This window comes from Centroberyx affinis, unplaced genomic scaffold, assembly GCF_046629955.1.
Source record: "Centroberyx affinis isolate AG114_WGS23_722 - 3 ecotype Tasmania unplaced genomic scaffold, CSIRO-AGI_Caff_v1 ptg000348l_1, whole genome shotgun sequence".
Taxonomy (NCBI): domain Eukaryota; kingdom Metazoa; phylum Chordata; class Actinopteri; order Beryciformes; family Berycidae; genus Centroberyx; species Centroberyx affinis.
Window position 1 is genome coordinate 214,431 of NW_027279020.1, and position 21,417 is coordinate 235,847.

General features: G+C 42.2%; 1 protein-coding gene across 1 annotated transcript in view; it reads left to right on the forward strand.

Annotated features, from left to right (window-relative positions):
- grb2b (growth factor receptor-bound protein 2b) overlaps positions 1 to 21,417 on the forward strand; it is a 42,249-nt gene that overhangs the window by 15,398 nt on the left and 5,434 nt on the right. The window contains exon 3 of the mRNA XM_071515396.1: positions 16,731 to 16,828. Coding sequence (XP_071371497.1) covers positions 16,731 to 16,828 — 98 coding nt within the window. The remainder of the gene's footprint in view (positions 1 to 16,730; positions 16,829 to 21,417) is intronic.

Sequence of the window (21,417 nt, forward strand, 5' to 3'; positions counted from 1 at the left end):
GACGTTGTGATTTTGTTTATGAGATGGAGATTGGGTTTGTAGGAAAGCACTGAGGCAGTCACCTGGCTGTGGGATGGCTTGGAGCTGTAGGGGCCACATGATGTGTGTGTCTGTTTCACCCTCTCTCACAAGGCCAAAGTATGCCATCTTCGTTTCTACCAATAATCAAAGTACATTGGTGGCTGACACCCAGATTCCATTTTAGGTAGCCGACATCAGCTGGCTTCAAATGTATTATACTTCAGTAGTTGCAGTTATACTACATACATCTTGTGTCCGTTTCCGGTGGCTGGCTTGCTTTCTTTCTTTCTTTCTTTCTTTCTTTCTTTCTTTCTTTCTTTCTTGCTTGCTTGCTTGCTTGCTTACTCTGTTTTGTTCCCTTTCTTTCTCTCTCTACCAGAGAGCTTAAGAGATCTCTGCCTCAGTAACTGAAGGCCTCTCAGCCTGTGGCTTATCATCAATGCTACCATCATATCACCATCACAACCTTCATTACAGCTACCCCTCTCTCTCATCACTAGCCAGAGACTAGAATGGTACTGCTGTGCATAGGATAAGTAGACACCCAAACACACAGAGAGGCGACAGTGAGTGTGTGAGTGCGAGTAAGGAGGTAGGCCGTGGCACCAAAGACATGCTCTGTAATTCAGTAATCCGACGTGGGCAGGCTGTGTGGCTCATTAAATCAGCCCTCTAAAGCAGGGATTAGGACGGCCCGAGTCTTTTTGATCACCACCTTTGGACATAAACATCTCTAGTAGATGTTGTCACTGTTGCACTCAGTCCATGACTTCTTCCTCTCTCTCACATACATTGGGCCTCATGCAAGAACCACTCGTACGAGCGATTTAAGAGAACTTGCCGCATTCACCAATTTTCTCGTGTTTACAATTTTCTCTTAGGTACGAACAAAATGTATGAGTGGTCCAGACCTGTCGTACGAGTCACGTACAATCAACCTGCTGCTGCAAAAAAAAACAACTTTGTTGTTGACTAATGGATTGCTATCTCTCTGAGTTTGAATATATAAATGACACTGCAAAGTAATGTATAATCATGTTGAGATTAACCAGTACAGTGCTTACAGCAACAGGAAAAATAGCAAGGGAGCACTGATGGCTTTTTCAAAAGAAGGTAGTGCGTAATTTATTTTACCAGAGCCGCATAAAATCTCATCTCGCTTATAAGTGCGCTCAGTACAAAGACAAAACAAAAAACACTAATAATTGCCAGGTTATTTGACAAACACTCAGGTGAGACAAAGGCAAGGTTAGATTGTATTGGGGGAAACAAATTATAGAGGGAGATAAATCTGATTTCTAGGCTATTTTACTCCAGTTGATAACTTTAATGTGGGTAAGTGCAAGTGAATCTAAATTTAGGTCTTACCAGGTTGACGTGCAGGTCGCTGTCCAGGGCGACATCGCTGGACACCTGACACTACCATATCGCCAGTTATGGCAGGTATTGGCCCATTCTTTCATCTGTCTGTGTAACGGAGAATTCCTCTTGGCCCCCTCCTGTTGCAGTCATGGATCGCCTTTCTTTTTGCATCTAATTTCATGTCAAGCCATTTCTTTTTTTATTTCTGTGATGGTGCCCTAACGACAAGTCATTATAGTTCTATAATATTCCTATAATACTCTGATAGGGACTTACAGTGTCTGTGGTACTCAATAGTGGGTTTATAGTGACCTTATCATGGTATTTTTGTCTTCTGTAGTATCACTATAATATTCATATAGGGAATTATAGCGTTGTTGTGATATTTATTTGGTGTTCATCTAAAATGTATAGGAATAGTATAGTTGTTTATCACAAGGGAACGCACAGAGTTATTTTTCCCCAATCCTTGGCTTTAGAAGGGCCTTTGATTCCACTATTGAATTATATTAAATATTATATGCTTTGAGTGACTTATTTCTAATAGGAGGACTTCAATCTCAGAGCTGGTAGACTTCTCCTTAGTCTTTCTGTCAGTTTTATGAATGAAGCTTCCCCTCATATGGGCCAGACACCTAACCTTATATGGCATTATTGGGCGTCAATTATGCAAATTCACAATGCTCATGAACGTACGTTCATTTAGAACAGGTGGAATTCATCATGTTTACGCAGGTCATTTACGACTGTTTTCTGAAGATACGAGTGTTTGGTGAATCTGACGTGGCACACTCGTACGAGTCCACCTCACGAAAAAAGTAAGAGAAATTTAAGATAAGAATACGAAAATGTTCTTGCACGAGGCCCGTTGTCTCAACCACATTGTCACAAACCAGCAGGCCTGCACACTAGACTCTGTCTCTCTATCACTCTTATTCTCTTCCTGATTAATCTGTTTGTCTTGATCTGCAACTGATTTCAGTCACATGTTTATTCATCGGGCAAATTGTTCTAACAAGTCTTTTTTTGTTTTGTTTTGTCACTTGTATTTGCTGTACACACCTCCTCTTCATTCTTCCTGATATCTTGGGAGGAATAAAGGGGGGTGTTAAGGAAAGAATATTTTGATGCCACTAAACGCGGATGTTGCATATAATGGGCACAAAAAGAAAATTTTGGCAGCAGAGTGGAGTAGTGTTAGGGAGACCCTGCTTCAGCAAGAAAGTCTGGGTGACCTCCCTGTGGAGGGGGGCAAGCAGAAAGACAAATTTCTCTTGCAGGGAATCAGTGGAGTATCACAAAAATGAATTTAGCTTGCTGGATACCACTGATGAAGGACTGTATACTCCACAGAATAAAACACAGCTAGCTTGGCTGCTCTGAAAAAGAGATGCCCTCATTTTGTGTTATTTACCCTTGAGGAGTTTCCCTAAGCTGATCACAAGGAGTGTGATTCTTCAGAACTGGTTCCCTGTCTCATTCTTTTTCTCTCTCCCTCTTTTTCTGTCTCTTTGTCTGTCTCTTGTGCTTTCTGTCTCTCTTTTGCTGTTCTTTTCTCTTTGTCACTTTTTCTCTCATTTTCCTTTTTCACTTTTCTCCCTCTCTCTCTCTCTCTTACTTTCCTTTCTGTACCAGAGCGTTGAGTCAGAGAGCTGTAATTAGGACTCTCCTTCTCATCTCCACATCTCACCCCCTCCTTATGTACCATAAAGAGAGTGACAGCTGTATTTAAACCAGTTACCATTCTCTCTCTGGTGGATTTTTTCTTCTTCCCCAGTCTCCCCCAGTATATGAGGGAAACGTACCCCAAAAATTGACTCTTCTCAACACTGATTTGCCAATATTTAGTACATGCAAAACACATGACTGATTATGATCATGGTGACCTACTTTCTGTGACATAACTGAGTAGGTGATGGATCATCACCCTTTGCCTCACATAGTCTTTGGCTTGTGTTTCTTGTGGGAAGCGCTGTGCGTCAGTGTGAGCAGTCTCTTGTCTGCAGAGAGGCAGATGCATTCTCCACGGTGGCGGTTGGTTGGCCCGTTCCCCCACGGAGCAGCTGCGATAGGCATCGGTCAGCTCCAAGCCCACGCCTAATGCCATACAACTACAACAGTTGTCCCTAAATACGCACGTGGCCTAAGCTGTCACATCTGTTTACCGCACAACAGATTTGGTCTCTTTTCGCCGGAGCTTGAGTCAAATTAAAACAAGATGAGCACTGGAATGAGAATTCCAGCTGCAATGAACAACATCACGTAGGAGAGGATCGCCACCCGCCTCTGTCAAATTGATGTAGCCTAGTGGGAATGAAGGAGGAGGGAGGGATTGGGGCAAGGCCAAAAATATCCTTCCGTATCACTTATCACAGTTGCGCTGTTAATTAGAGTTTACCACCCATCACGTTTGGCTGTTGGGTCCATCATCTTCAGTATGTCGTTTCAGTGGGGAAGTGATTATGATTCAGTGCTCGGGTTTGTCAGATTGTCTTCCCGTAATAAAGAGTCAAATATAACTGTTGGATTGCCTGTTGCCTCCTATCTCTGCCATCAGTGAGCTTTATTTGGAACTGTTTTTCCTCAGAGACAGGAATTTAGCCTTGGTACATCAGTCCCAACACGGGTAGACACTTGATACAATGCTTCCTCTCATTTTTTGCTCTTTGATCATATTTAATATAACTGGATTCCTTTGTTTTCCATTTTTTCTTTAGTTCTCCTACAATATTTGCTCAGTCTCATTATTTGTCTTATGTAGCCTGAAGATTAACTAAAATTATTGCTCATTATAGAAATGGTATCATAATTTGTACATTTTAATTAATCCTTTTACAATAGCTCAATAATTTGTATGTTAACAGCGTAATTACAACATTATTACCATGATGATTACATCTTGAATCAATGAATACATTAACATGCATGGAGTGGTTATGGTTTGCAAGCAACATTGATACCCTGCAATAAAGTATCCTTGTTAGCAAGAATAAACTAATAAACAGAAATATTCCTGTTCACCTGGGATGTCCCGCCCACAGATAGAGCAGTTCGCCAGCAAAAAGTAAGTATGAAAAGATGCAGCTGCCAGTTCCCCCTCCCTGTTTGACTGAGCAATAGTAGGTTACTTCTCATACAGGGAAAGAATTGATGATCCCAATAGTAATGAGAAGAACTGCTCACTGCCATGTTTTTTTGAGCGAGAGTCTGAGCTTGTGCATACAGTGATCCAGAACAGGAGTAAGATGTTTACATGCCATAATAGCCCGTTTAGTATCAGAGTAAGCCAGGCATTTTAGCCAGATTTTTCATAATCAGAATATGAGTTTAACTGGGTTATTCTAATTACATTATGACATTTACATCTGTCAACCCATAACCAGGTTACTTGAGTAAACACTTTGAGAATGGAATTCTCCGTGCATGTTAACATGGTCTCTTCTAACTTTATTCTGCTGTATACCAGTGCCTCCCAACTTGGGGTCTGGGCCACTGATATGGTTGGGATATTTTTGCAGGGTCAGAGATTATGTATGGAATCTGAAAAAATCTAATACACAAATTTGTTGTGTTGTATTTTCAGCCTCAGGCTTTTTGCTATAATTAAGTAAAATGGCCTGAATATGGGAAATGTACCATTCTGTGTATTTACGCTTGAAACAATGGGGGCGCTTGTGGGTATCAATTTATTCTTGGTGGTCCTGAGCCACAAAGGTTGAGAACCAGTGCTATTTAAGAGTCTATGGCATTACAGGCACAGTGGAAGCCTTTGTCAGGCTTTGTGACGAACATGACTCGTCTGCTGAGTGACCAACATTCACTGAATCCCTTGGGGCGGAGGTGTAATGTGTATTCAAGACTGGCAGCTGTGGGGTGTCGGGGAGGCTCCCCATGTGGTAATGGCCTTAAGCATTGTGTTAATTACAAGAGTGCTACAAGCCTTCATTTACTGGTAGCCAGTGTAATCTCTCCCTCCGTGTCTCTCCGAGTCTGGGTGGCACGCATCGTCAGAGCCTCCCTGGCTCTGGTCTGTGCTTATCCAAGTCTGCTGCTTCCCTGCTGGGAGCAAAGGAGGTCAAAGTCATTTAATGGCTTTTGTGTTTATTTATGTTTTTTGCATTTTGTCATGCAACCCAGAAACGGGGCTAAAAGCACAAGTGCCCGGGTCTCCACCCCCCCCCCCCCCCCCCCACCCCTGCCCTCGCTGTGAATTTATGGAGATCAGTGTCCATTTCTGTCAGCCTAGGCCTTGCATCTTTGTACTATACCATGAAGTACAGTACGCAGGGTATACAAAATCAGTACACCAATACATGTAATAATTCTGCACTCTCATAACTCAGATACAGAGAATAGGCGTATTTATTCACCAACGTTTCGATAGGCAAGCCGTTCTCTGCATCGGAGTTATGTTTGTTAGTTTTTTTGTTCTGTTTTCTAGTGAACTACACCAACCATAATTCATTGCGCTTTTGATGCAGTGCCTGGTATCGGTCGCTTTTGCTCGTCAAACAGTCAGTGCTCCTTCAAGTTGTACTATGTCTGTGTCCACACAAACGGAGAGGCAAATAGTAATTCTAGTCTCGCAAGCCAGATGAGTCTCGCGAGTTGATCGCACTGCAAGACACGTCAGGCCTCCCTCCCCGATATGAGGCTAGGAATAACTCCGATCCATCAACAAAGTGGACGGTCCAATCACACTTTTGGAGGCTGATCGGGGGTGGCGTAAGCAAGGTGCGACGCAGCAGAAACCCAAACAACAATGCTACGTTCATTAAATGAACTGTCCATAAAAATGCAGTCAGAATATAATGTACTTGCATATATGCACACATAGCTGGAAAAACATCAAGTCCATCATTTGAATCGCAATAAGAGGAATAAAGAGCATTTCACACACAGACTCCCTCTGATGGATTTGAGCCTGCTTACTAGTGTCCGTACATGTTTACATTTTAGCTCCAGTTCACTCCTCTCTCTATGAGATGTGGATTTTAACTGTGTATATGTTATTGTAAGTTATTTCAGTGCACTACAGCACATTAAAGAGTGCATTATTTACATTTAATTTGCCTATTAAAGAAAAATGTGAATGTTAAAATCAGTTTTTGGCTCATTGTGTCTCCTAATGCATAAGTAATGCATATAATCATTTATGGCAATAGTACAGAGACACTGTATAGGCCTAGTTTCTATCAATTCACTGCAGATTTCAGTCATATGCTGTATAATATTGATACTGATCCTTGACAATACCCAGCCGAAAGTACAGTATGGTGCATTCAAAAAAAGACAAAAAAGAAGAGTTTGACGAAAGTAGAACAAGATAAGATGAAAGTTTATTGATCCCCGATTTCTGTGCTACAGTTTCATTCAAAGATTTCAGGGTCACAAGAGCCCCTAGACTGAGTCCTGATCTGAATCGGTTTGTCTGCAGTATGAGGTCTGGTGCTGCTGCAGGGGTCACCACAGCCGCCAACGTGTCAATATACCAGGCCTGACATTCCATTCCAACAGGGACATTCCACACAGTTGGCACTGACTCACATACACACACACGCACAGACACTTAGATGTGCTCAGGCTACACTTGGTAGTTTGTACAATCACAGGCCTTCTCTTGTTCTCTCTGTCTTCTGTATCTTTTTGGGATGTTAGCCAGTCCCACCTCCATGGATATTTGCAGCAAGCAAGCTGCTAGCAATGACTGTGCTGTTAAGGACTGACCTAGCCATCCCCCTCCAGAAAGACTTTGAACTGTTGCCCCAAGGCTGCTTTTTCGAGGGTGTCTAAACTGCAAACTGAGATCTAAGGACTTCTTCATTCCTTTGGCCATAAATAGTTTTGGATTGGTCATGAAATAACTGGATTTGCACAATTTGAGATGACATATAGCCTCTCATCTTTCTCACTTAATGTTGGCACATCACTAAGAATTAGATAGGCCAAGTTTGCCTTTTGCAGACCAGATTTTGTATTTGCGCTGTGAATTTGTTGCCTCACTGAATCATGAACCTCTTCTGATCTCTTTACTCTGGTATTATGATTGATACTGTCATGTGTCTGTCCTTCGTTGTAGAAGTTGTGTATCTTAACCATGCATGCAAACCAAATTTCTTCTTGTGGGTTAAGGATTTGAATTGAACTAAATTTAACAGAATGTTTTTATCCCCTCCCTGGTCTGTGGTGTGCTGTTTGGGTTTCTGACACTTGTATTTCCTCTAAGCTTTGGTCCATTGGCTCTTCTTGCCAGTAGCTGGCTGACACTTTGCAGGTGACCAGGTGCACAATTTTAATTGACCAGTCACTGTGGTCTAATTGAATAAATAAACAAATGTGTGTTTTTTGTGTTTGTTGTTGTTTGTTGTCCAAATGGACAGCGGAAGGGGCTCTAGTGGGTCCATTAACGGTGGTGGCAGACACAACAGGCTTTGGCCTCAGAGGTTCTGCTGAAGATTTAGACTGTCTGTCTTTCTATCTGGCTGGCCTGCCTGGGGCTCAGATTAATTCACACTCCAGCGTAATCCATGCTCCTGATTCATGCCAATCCCCTGTGGATTGTGCATGCAGTGCGGACACGTGGTTTATTTAGCATCTCATCTCTGCCCCCACCCCACCATCCCCCTTCCGATATCCCTCCATCCCTCTCTCCATCCCTTGTTAGGCAATACCTGGTAATTGGGCCCTGTGCGGGCCCTATGCAGTAGTGACTTTCTCAGCATGTTACTTTCTATAATCTAGGTACTGATTGCTGTATACAGGGTTTTCCGTGTGGCAGGGTCTTAGTTTTAGGTGGTCAAGAAAGCGAGAGGAATTAGTTCACTCTTCTCTCTGCATGGTCATCACTAAGATTTTAGTGTGTGTGTGTGTGAGAGAGAGACACGGAGGGGGTGGGGTGGGGGGGCAGTCTGCAGTGGCAGCTGTGGAGGAGATTATCCCTGGCCTGAACCTTAGCCTCTCAAATAGAAACTCCTACAACTATTGTGCCTCAGTCAGATTAAAAAGACAAAAAAATCTCTACAGAGAGAGAGGGAGGGAGGGAGGGAATGCAGTCCGTCCACAGAAGTGCAGTAGCACAATGCAGGCTTGGCTTGGAGCACAGAGAGGCAGAGCTAACTCAGGGACACAATGCTGCGGTTTTGTCCTCTCTGTATGTTAGGAAAAAAACTGCCAACCAAGCAAATGTTTTATTTCTCTTTTTCCTCATGGACCGCAGCTCTTTCGGTTGTGTTTGAGAGGCCCCAGATAGACCTCTAAGCATTAAAATTGAAATCTCACTCCAAAGGCCTGTCTTAGCCAGCCATTTTCAAGGCTAGGTCTTGTATAATGTGGTTACACAGGCAGTGCCCTGTAAGGAAGACTTGGCTGTATAAAATGTCTCCTATGTGGCTTCATATTACCTGATATAAAGATTTAAGTTCTCTCACTTTCTAATCTTGATAAACGGTTGTCAATTGAAGCTCCATGATGGAGGTCTGGCTTTTCTTCCCCTCACACTCCCTCCTTCAACCTCTCGGGGCGTTTAGGTATGTTACCTAAATGCACAGTAACAGACATCACAAGATTTTTATCACCGCAGACTGAGTAGTAAACATTGGTTGGTACAAACTAGGGATGCGCTGATCCATTATCCAGTATCACGGTCGGATCAGTTCCCGGTGAATTTTGATGTATGGTATCTGCTATAGGTTGTCTGATCACCTTCATATCCATTTATCCATTTATATAAATTGACGTAAAACAGTATTTTCCTAAACAAGCGTTGTCCACCACAGCTGTGCGGCACATGGTTTGAATGCAGCTGCGTAGCAGACATGTCTGGAGTTACTTTAAACTGGAGACCGAAAGCAGTTAATTGTACTGTTTGCAATGTTTCGAGGGGTTGCAGCAGCAGAGCCAATTGTAATACTACTAAAAAAAAAATAACAGAGGACTGTTGAGTTTCTTGCATTGGATGACCAGCCCCTCTCAGCAGTGGAAAATGTGGGCTGTCATTGTTTAATGGGGCATTAGGAGCTGCACTGTATTTTCTCCTCCTACCACTGTCTTTCAGACACAGCCCTCCTACATCTGTACAGCAAAGTATGTGAACACCTCTTGGATTGAATTGCATGATTGCAAGATATGACCGCAATTACTTTCACTACAGACATTTGGAGTTCAGCCTCATGTCACTGCTGCATTTCACTATGGACTGGATTGATTCAAGCTTTTTACAGAGTGCAGTGTAAAAATATATTTTTTTAACAATAGTGGAAAAAAAACACCCTACAAAAATAGTGGATCAGTACTCTACTGGCAGATATTTAATAACTTGGATCGGTATCGGACGCAAAAAAAAAATAGATATCCCCAGTTCAAATAGTTTGTTGTTTTCTAATCTGCTGGGAAATTGACATAAGCTTTTTAGCATATGGTATTGTAGATAGCAGCACCTCTTCTGCTCTATTATCGACTTGCATTGCAGGCTGGGTATTTATTTAAGGTTACTTGCATTGATTTGGACTGCCAGCACCTTGAGTGGTCTACCATGTTTGGAAAGGACTTCAAAGAGTCTGTCAGGCAGACTGTATTGTAGGGGGATAGTGTAATTTCTTTTTCTTTTCTTTTTTTTAAACAGTGAACAGTGCCAGATGTAACACTAGTTTGTTTGGTGAGTTATATTAACCAGGAAGCTGATTATTTCACTTTGTTTGACCACGATGGACAGGAATTTCCACAGTTGCAGTAATTACTACTTGGAATTATAATGTGATATTTTATTCATCCACCCAAGGAAATTCTCTTTTTGTTTGCCTCCCTTGAGGGAGGTCAAACTGCAGGGTGAGCTTTTAAACAGCGCCCCTGGAGCTGGTAGGGATTCAAGGACACTTCAGCAGGGTGGATACCTACCAACACGGGGGGCTTGAACCCGGTCCTCAGAACGAAGCACAGTGTCTCTGACCTCTTGGAAATCCAGCCACCTGAGGACATTTGTACTGCTTGTTTTTGTCATGGCTCAAAGCATCTGAGCTGCACTCTGGCTGACCTCAAACTCCAGTGTTCTGACTGTCCTGGGTGTGAAGTCTTAAGTTGGTTACATCTCATTAAGTAGCTGTTTCTGCGTTCCCTTTGACTCACCTTACACACCACCTCCCTTCCACCCACCACTGCCAAGACACCCCCAGGGCAGGCACACTCCGGTGTGGCCCACTCCTTGGATCTCTCTTACGCCAGCATACGTAGTTCATGCAAAGAAGTCACACCGTCACATGCAGCTCATGCCTGTAAGCCCTGGGCACTGTTCTGGAGCCTCAAAACCGAGCCCTCCTGTGAGTCAGCAGTTAGTGTGTCAACTACTCACCATGCTGAACTCCGATAGAGATGTACAGTATGGAGAGTGAGTGTGCTTGTGGGTGTGTATGTGGCATCAGTAGAAAGGAACAGGGAGTCATTTGGAGTTCAGAGTGTCAGCCAGACATGTTGAGCACATACAGCCCAGAGGCCAAGGCTGCCTGATGCCCTTTGTTTCAGTCTTGGCTCAGGCAGCTCCACATGGACAAGCGTAAACACACACACACCCCTCTGTGGCCCCTCCCATCTATCTACAAGTTACCTAAATATCTCTAACTCCACTGCGGTACACACAAGCATACACAGGCACGCACACATACGCCCCTACCCCTACATCTCTGATTTCCATCTACCTACATTTTTGATCGCAGGCCACTCCCTCCTCCAGTAATGCTGGTCTTGTGCAGGGTGAGCAGCTGGGTAAGGCCAGTGACAGCTGGCATGCTGCAGGCTCACTGGAGCAGATCAACCCAGGCCACTCACACTGCACAGGGGCCAATTGGACAGCTGGGCTGGGCTGGGCTGGGCTAGGGGGAAATTATAAATTTGGTGGAAAGGATGTAGGAGGAGGAGAAAGATGGTGAGCTAGAAAAAAGAGGGACAGAGGAAAAAAATAATGTTTCTTGAGCCAGACATGCAACAGGGATTGTCAACAGTCTTGCTTTTCTTGTCGCTGATGTTTTCTGTTTATCTTTGTACTGCTGTCTTTTGGCAAAAAATCCAGTGATGTTGCTGCATAAAGGATTTCCCGCCAGCCTGCCCGTCTTAGCCAGAAGTGTTTTTATGCCTCCGTGCTGGCGACAGCCGTGGCCGGAGGCATTATGTTTTCAGGTTGTCCGTCCGTCCGTCTGTCTGTACGTCCCATTCTCATGAACGCGATATCTCAGGAACGCCTGGAGGGAATTTCATTACGTCTGGCACAATCGTCCACTTGGAATTTGGTGGTCAAAGGTCAAGGTCAATGTGACCTCACAAAAGACGTTTTTGGCCATAACTCAAGAATTCATACGCTAATTATGACAAAATTTCACACAAATGTCTAATAGGATAAAATTATGAAGTGATGACATTTTATATCCAAAAGTTCAAAGGTCAACTTCACTGTGACATCATAATGTTTTGCTGACCACTGTAGCTGAGAAAACGATCTTGGGTCATTCTACAAAAACGGTGGAAGTGCTGTCACTTACTTTTGCAGACACCAAAATCTAAGTTTACCTAATAATCACATTAATTATATGTTCAATAAATAAAGATTGTCCTTGCAATGATAAAACAAAATTTATTGGCAGAGGCATACAACCTCGAGGCGGTTATTTCTAGTTTTCTTTTTGCATTATGCAGATGAAATATGATCAAAGACAGTGAAATGAAAGGTTTCTCAATAAACTTGACTCACGTAACTTCTGAGTAAAACTGACTCATCCCCTATTGCAGGATTCTGTCTCACTGGATGGGAAAGGTGAGATTAATTCTAGCCCCGCTTCACTTCAAGCTGTTCAAAGATTCAGCTACATGACAGCTTGGTTGTGTGACACTTGGATCAAGTCCTTTTTCTTTTCTTTTCCTGCTATTTGATTTTTGGGCTTAATACCCTGCTGTGTGGTGCTTATGAGTTTGGCTGAGATCATGGGATGGGCCTAGGTTGGTTTTTTTTTCATGTGTGATTCAAATGGGGACTGCATGACTCAATGGTGTTGCTCAGTCTTCCTCTGAAATGTGCAAATGTCTAGATGTGTGAAGAGCATAAAGAAATTAAATATATTGTCACATAAGCCATAATATGTTAGTGTAAGCCTTTCAGCTGCTGTGTTGTGGATCAGGACTGGTCAGGGCCTGTTCTGTACTGTAGAGCACAGCCAGCCATGTTTATTAGTGGGAGAGGGGTGTTTTACACCAAGAGTAGTCAATCTTATTAAATCAAACTCCTTAACCACTAGTCTGACAGCTCTAAGGCTGGTTTTATAACTCCTGTGGCCAAAAGCTTGTCTTGTCATGAGGAAGGGTTAAAGTGATATATATATTTCACCTTGGTAGAACATCATCACCTTTTAGGATATTTACTATCACCAGTAGAAATTTGCATACTGGTAGAGATTTAGCAATACTGTTTCTACCGCGGTTGAGTGTTAAAACGAAATGGAACTGGGCCTCTACGCACTATACGCCGCCAATTGGTGTTACTAGTCACAAAACCATCAATCACGGGGCACGGCTGCTTTACGTTCACCACACCATCTGCACGTAAAGCACAAGGAGACATGGAGAAGAGTGAAGCATGTCCTGTAAACCCCTGACACACAACGTCATCAAGATGAGGAAGAACTTGTTTAAAGTTATTTGTTTTCCAATTTTTTAGTAATCTTTTATTTTGTTTCTATTTTTATCATGAAGTTTGTGTGAATGTTCCATATAAAAAAAAAGATACTTTTAGTATGATAGAATACCTTTATTTGCCAAATATTCAGTTAACTGGACTGTTTATATTTTCAGCCAAACATAGGCATTTCCAGAAGGTTCTTTCATTCATAAACAATTTTTGAAATTGAATTACCAGAAAAAGATACCGTGATGTAAACTGTTACCATAAAAAATTCAAAAAATATGGTGACATAAAATTTTGGCTATATCGCCCATCACTAGTAGCCACCATCACTAAGGTTTTGTTGAGACCTTCCATTCATTAGCAGTAAACAACACTTGAAATTGTTTAGAATGCAATGGCTGGCGGAAAAAAAACCTCATGTAATTACATGAGGGTTTTTTTTCCTCCAGCCATCCATTAATATTTTGAAGAGAATGAACCACAAATACATTAAGTGTTTCCAGTAAGACATCATTCCTGACATCAGGATCCGTAACTCTGTTTGTAGAAATTTAGCATTCAGTTACCCACCCGCAAGCAATGTACTACTCAAGAAGTGAATGTGGTTATTATTGTGTTTGTGTGCCTCATTTGTATTTTATCAAATTACAATAATATTATTACTAAAAATACTAAAAGTTTGTCTGCGTTTGTTTTAGTAGGATAATTTTCAGTTTGGGCCAATTAAGTTTGTCAGTTAAGGAAAACATGAAAACATGTGGTTAAGGTGTTGCTGGTGTTTGCTGAAAGTGAGGCCTCCTTGCGGTTATCACTGAGCTCTTTGTTTTCAAAGGTAGACTAGGTCTATGTTCACACTGCAGCTATGTTTTTCCCTCCTATGTGCAGGGATGCAAACTAGTCACCTTTTTGATCCCAAAATAGGGCACTTAAGTGAATGATTTCTGAGTGGTTTTGTGTCTACCCTGGTATCTGTCACCTTTTTCACTCTCCATGAGTTTGCATCCCTGTATGTGACACGCATCTGATGTTTTTAGTGCAGGGTGAATAGAAAAAAAAAGACAACTGGTTTTCACATTTTTTATATATATATATTTGGGGAGATACCTCCATTTAAAGAAAACTAGAGGGGACATGGCCGTATTTTGGGTGATAAACCCAGCAGTCACCCATTAGAGCTGGGAAGATGAACCCAAAGCTGTGGGGACCAGAGTAGGCCATGTCACACCTACTGATGTGGTCTCTCTGTCTCTCTCTCTCTGTCTCTCTCTCTGTCTCTCTCTCTCTCTCTCTCTCTCTCTCTCTCTCTGTGTTAAACACATGCTGCCTTCATGTTCGGAAGTCGAAATGGTTTTCGTCATGAATACCACAAATATGGACGCCTCAAAGACACTTCTGATTGTGCCTCTTTTATTCTTTGGTCACATCAAGGGAAATGCAGAACTATTTTGCACTCCAGCAGCATAATGCAGGAAAGGATGCACATTAGGTGTGAAATTGATGCTTTCTGAAGTTGAGTCATAACATTAGCTTACTGAATGAGAGGCACGCCACTGCTGCCCTGTAGGTATGTGTGTGTGGCAATGCGTGCGTAGGCTATCATGTATGAGAGGGAGAAGCCCAGTTGTGTGGGCTGTGTGTGTGTTCCATAGACCGTAAAATGTGTCCATGGGGGGGCGCTAGCGAGCAAGCAATGGAGTAGGCTGTGTTTTTTTGAGCTCTGCTGAAATCCGCACAAAAAACTATATTATTGGTACGATATTCTCGCAAAAAGTTGCTAACTGACGTCGTTTGTTTGTTAATGTTTGTTTATGCAAGTTTTTGCTACTTTTCTTCACGTAAATGGCCAGTAAATTACGAAAGTACAAGTACACAGGAGCCGCTAGCAGGACTGATACCGATGAGCAAGCTAATATGGCGGACATGAAGGCTGAGATTCTCTCTTCTCTGAAAAGTGACATCGCCACACTCATTTGATCAGTCTGTACTCGCAGAGGAATTTAATGAAGTCAAATCCGAACTGCAAGCAGTAAATGTGTCCATGGGTTCCGCCATTGTTGAAACTACTTACACGCCCACTTTAATGTCATAAGTCGTGAAGTCGGAGAAAATATTGACTTTCCCACTGGTGAATACATCGGCAGGTCCTTGATTTGTACTCTTCTCGTAAACACACCTCTTGAAGGCACCAACAGCATGTGAAAATTCAACACAATATGTGTGAAAATTCAACACTATGAACTATGAAGTGCTGTGGCGCTCGACATGAGGTGCTTGATTCTGTTTGTGGCAGCCTATCTTTAGCCTCTCACCTGGAGGCCCGCTGTGTGACTGACAAGGGATGAGCTTAGGTTTTAGAAGTTGTACGCAATAGCAGAGTCCCATGTTTATTTGCTTCAGGTTACATTTGAAACCCCTCTGGTTTATCAGCGGCGACACGCACACCCACTCTGTCTTTTCATCTTTCTCTTCCCCACTCACTCCCTGGTGTGACATTAACCCACCCTCTTCCTTTTTCTCTCTCCCTCTCTACCCAGTGCCAACGCACAGCGCTCAGGAAGGATGTTGCGCACTCCTTTTCCTCCACAATACTTTTGTGTCCCTTTTTTCTTCTTTTTTTTTATAGCTTTGCCTTTTGTTTTTACACATTTAGAAACTGTCAACAGAATTGCAAGCACTTTGACAGCTCTTGGGCTATGAAGTATTCTGTAGTCATCACAAGTGTGTACCGAAGTTATGCCCCATCCATGACATATATATGTGAAGGTGTGAAAGGCAAGAAATATGAGAGTTAGCCAGAGTCCAATAGGCTTAAAATAATCTGTTCTTTTAAGTTTTTATTTTACCTAGGTTAGTCTTGTTGAAGTGAATATTACAATGAGCTCTAAATTGGTTGATCAGAACCATAAAAATCATAAGTCTGTTAACTCCAATGAATCAAAAGGCATATTGAGTGAAGAGGCATTCATTTGAGAAGGGCAATTTTTCCCCTCAAGTGGAAAAAATTAATGTCACTTTCATGAGTGGGGGAATACACAGGGGCAGCTTTATGACTAAATCAACCACTGTAGAGTGGAGATTAATGTCTTTAGCAGGATCTATCTCTCATACACACACCCACACGTACACACACTTAAACTCACATTCATACACACACGCTTAGACACACATTGCCGCACCGCTGCCCCACCACACCTGCAGAGGACCCATGCTTTGTCAGACATGAACGCCCTCACAGCTGGCTCTGTGTCACTGAGGCGTACTGGTAGTAAATGAGTGAAGTCTTGACTGCCAAGAATTCGCCCCTCTTTGTAGCTGAAGGGTGGTCACATTATTTTTCTCTTTACTTATTGCAACCAATCTTTGGCTTTTTTGAATTGTATTCTTTATAGTTTATTGGATTGCCTTTCCCCTCTGCTTAGTTTCCTAATTTCTTAGTACTTACCTTGCAGTTATCTATCATACATGTTCCTTCTAAGGTCATAGGAATAGCTTGTCCTATCTACTGTCAGGGTACTATGGCTCTGACCCTTGTACTACATCAGCTAAACGCCTAAAATGTCAAATATAAATATAGAAAGTTGTTTGTGTGTCTAAACCAAATGATATCTTTGATACGTTGTTATTAGAGCATTTTTTCTGCGTGGCACTGACACATGAATGACCTTCCTGTCTGTGTTGTCTTCACCAGGTATTAAACGAGGAGTGCGATCAGAACTGGTACAAGGCAGAGCTTAACGGGAAAGATGGCTTCATCCCCAAGAACTACATAGAGATGAAGGCCCATCCGTAAGTATTATGCATACCAGGCTCTCTAATGTCAAGTTTTTGGGGAAGTAGAAGTCTTCATACATTGGTGAAAGCTTACCAGACAATATGTCACATCCTGCTGCTCTAAGGGCCGGTTCACATGCCGCGTCGTTTGCGCGCTCAAATCCATTCATTTCAATGGTGGCGCGTGGCAGACGTTTCGACGCACCTTTTTTTTTTTTACCGCAACCATGGCACACTGAGATAAAAACATCTCAACTTTATGGAACTCTGCAAGCGCACCGCATGTCACATAGCCTGAAAGCGAAAGAGAGAGGGATGTATTCATGGCGAGATCTTTCTGCTCCACATCAAGATCTAGATCAAGAAGTAAAGCTACTACGACAGTTTTACTGTGATGGTAATCCATTATTTCAGATAACTACTAACAAACGTGTGAAGTTGTTGTCTTGTGTTTGGTTGCTTGTCCAAGCGCACTTGATAAATGTTCTGTGTTCACTGTCCACTCAGCGCCTCGCATTTTCCAAGCGTAGTAGAGCGCTGCATGTGATTCGGCCCTAATGCATCTGAGCTTTTGAGCATTTGAGTATTTCCAGTGAGTACAGCCCATTTCTTATGAAAAATGACATGGGCATTTTAAGAAAATGACAACCAGGTTCAAATAGTTTTAGGGGACAGCTAGATCTCAAAAATCCATGTAGCCACTAGTGAAGTGAGAGGTTTTGTAGAACTAATGTGATTATACTTGATAAGGTTTAAAACAAGATTTTTTTTTTCACTCTCACATTTTTTTTGGCGTAAAGCCTGAGCAGTGTTGGTTCTGTGGTCATCTCACTGAGGACCTGAAAGAGAGCGGGCCCAGTACAACTGTCCTATCCAAACTCTGGGGACTTTACTGTACTTGTTGAGTGTTACCCTGGTCAAGCATTTTGCGTGCGTGTGTGTGTGTGTGTGAGAGAGAGAAAACACTAGAGAACGACAGGATCCTTCGAGGGCACCACCTCTGGAACAGTGCTCAGTGCCAGATTAGCTCTCTCTTTATTAATGTGCTCGGGGCCTCTTAGGCTTAATTGAATATTGACTTTATTGCAACATCGCTGGGTCACTATCAGATGTGATTTTGGAGGTGGATGGGGGCTGGCTCTGCCTGTCCCAATGACTGTCTGTGGTCTTTTTCTCTTAGCATAATATGAGAGTTTGATCCTCCCCATTCTTTAAAAGCAGGAAGTATGCAGGTACACACAAGTAGCCTGGATAGATATGATCAACAACTTTGTTGCATCAGATACAAACTGTCGGCAGCAAACCATTTAAAACTGGAGGGCATACCTTCACTTTCAAGTTGAAAGTTGTGAAGTTGTGTATAAGGAATGGGCGATGTAAGACATTGTACTGGGCTGGTTGACTATTCATTTTATGTGGGTGGGTGGGTGGGGGGGGGGGGGGGGGCAGTGTAGCAATACTACCCAGGTGGGTGTTCTTTACCATGGTTGTGGGCATGATGGCGATTTCAATATTCGTCTATGACTCATACCATCTGTAGCGCCGAGCCTCTTATAATCATTGCAATTAATGTTCTCAAAGGTATTATAGCTTTTATATAATGGTTGCCAACGCATTTGTACTGAGTGCAAAGTTTTCTTCATATTAATACACAAACATAAATGGGGAGTAAACCAAATCACTAACTAGCTGGTAACCCTGGTTACTACAAGAGTTGGCATAGCACCTAACAATGCATGGTTAGCTGTTGTTTATGGGAATTATCAGCATGGTTGTAATTCATCTTTGATTAATCAGATTGCTTGGTTTAAACTGCACATTGAAACAAAATGAATACATTCATTGATTTGCCGATAAAAGACATGAGGCTTTCAGTTGGATCTATGTAAACATTAAGGTAGCACATTTATGGCATGCTCAGCAACTGAGATCACTTGGGAGTTGTATTTATTTTGATACGATCAATCTAAACATTCCTCTTTGTTGTTGTTAATCCAACCTTAATTAACTGTCCAAACTTGGAGCGCTACATGTACAGCAGCATTAGTCTGCCTTTTTAGCCTACCAATTGTAAACAGTGCTTTAAAATTTTAGACTATTCCAATTTGAAGTGACAGATTTGATAAGGAGACCATGAGACTTAAACAGTTCGAAGACTCTGATTGTTTTGGCATATCTCTAATTACCACAGAGTCCATGTGAAGATAGAGGTGTGCTTAGCCGTTATCACTGCCTGTCTCGTTGTTTTGAGGTAAATTCAAATTCAACTCTGTTACTTCCTCATCAGGGGTTTAGGATTAATTTTCCTGCCTGCCATTCATCCCAACCACATCAAAGGACAGGAAAGGCTGTGCCATTTAGCAGGCTGGAGCTGTGCATCCACAGGACTTTTCTGTTCTACGCAAGAACTTATGGTGCCTTGTTGTATCTTGGCACTTACTACCATTGTTAATAGAGAAAAGCATTTCGATAGGGTGCAGATACTGTATCGTTTGTGTGATGTGGGTTTGTTACTTTAAGTTGTTATATTGGTCAGCTTCACAGATGAAACACGTAGCAAGCTTGAAACTAGCACTAAGCTAGTTTTCACTTTTCTTTTTGTTGGCGCCTAATGTCATTTACTCTGTCTCTCTCTCTCCCTTCAAGTCCATATGTTTGTCTCTGCCAGTGTTGTCAGCCCAGTGAAGGTTCACATCATGTGTCCCATCTGCCCTTTGCTCAAAAAACAACAAAAAAAAGAACTTTCCCCCCTCCTTACGCTTCTCTGCCTAATGTGCTTGTTGTTTTGTCCAGAATGTCAACTGAAAGAGAATAACCAAACACCAATAAATCACAAGTGTAGACCTACTTTGAGTTTTATAATGAAGTTGGGAAACTTGATAAAAGTGTGGCAATATGCAAAACTTGCTGAGTAGCAGTGAAATATACAGGCAGCAGAACTAATCTGGCAACCAATTACAAGAGACACCATGGACTTGCTGTGGGAGAGAGAGTCCCTGTTTGCCCCTCTTCACCTGCAGCCAACGGTAGCGCTATTGACGAAAAAGGTATCAAAATGTTCCAAGCTCCACTCGCCAGCAGCTCTCCATGGGAAACATTGATTACATATGGAAATATAGCAGCAAGGCACTGTAAATAAACAGTGGGCTGTTTGAAAGGACTATTTTGAATTGACGGATTTTCATTTTTTATTATCAACAAATGAGATTCCAAATAGGATGTTATCATGGTCAGCAAAATGTGAAGGAGACATTTTTAATGTACATCTTTCTCTCTCACATATAACTGAATTGATTTATGCCTAAAGACTCCCTCTTGCAACAGGAGTTGAGGGTGCCAACATCAATACTGAGCCAGGATTAGTCTTCACAGAATAGAAGCGTTGACTGTTGATACTGATTACTAGGTGAAAGGGTGTAGTTAACAACAGGCTGTATTTCTTACTATTATCACTAGGGGTGTATCTCTCCTTCTGAGACCCAAGTCGATACGGAATCAACGATTCAATGCACCTAACATACATTTTAAGAAGTCGGGATGAGACAATATGCTTATCATACGATACGATTCGCGGTTCAATACAACCACGATACGATGTAATAAATATAATAATAAATAAAATTCAATGACAACAAAATAAGACTGTGCACAATTATGTTTATTGTCATGGCATTGGCTTGCTAGAATGTAAACAACGATTTAAAAATTTCGTTGCAAATAATATTTCAACGGAGAGCTTGTGAAATTGAGATGGGCAAGCTGTCTCATTTGTGATTACTACAGCAAAATAAAATGGAGCTAATATCACGATTCATTTTTCTGTCCCACGATACGTTTTATCACATTTTTGTATTGTGATATATTGAATTTTGATGTATTGTCCCATCCCTACTAAGAAGCCAACAATTACACACAATTCGATTCAGACCTGCGATTCAGTATCGTGCAAACAGTTCCATTTGACTTCTACCATAGTTTTGCCACTGGTTGTTCTGAGGGGGAATATAGAGTTACTATAAAGACTAGAAGAAAACCACCCAGTACAGTAACGGACCAGCGACAGTGATCACGAGGCAGTGGTATGGCTGGAGTTTGCCCTTTGTCCTGGCCTGCATAGGCCCGTCTGCTATGGTAGTAATGGCGACAATGAAGTGCCACCAGGCAGCACCAGTCACACACACTGCCCAACAGACATACACACAATTCTGCCATACAGTAGGGTACAATAGAGTATGGCTCAGCTCAAAGTCTCACTGCTGTTTGTTCGTAAATGGATCTTTTCCCTTTAACATGAATTTAGTCAGGATTGTCTAATGCTTTATGGCTAATGCTTAGCATAGTAGTTAGAGTTGCACTGTGTGATAATTTTACAAATTTGAGCATATTATGAGTATGAGAAGAGCACTCCCCATCAGACAGGGGTGTGTGTGTGTGTGTGTGTGTGCGAGTGTGAAGACTATTTTTGTAGTGATAGTAGATATGACTCAGTACTGCCAGTCTGTCTCCATGTGGGCCTGTTGTTTCCTTGGCTCCATTAATTGCTCTGCTATCACTTTTATCAGACAGGGAACTGTGCTCAGAGCTGCCGGGCTTGCTGCGCCGCC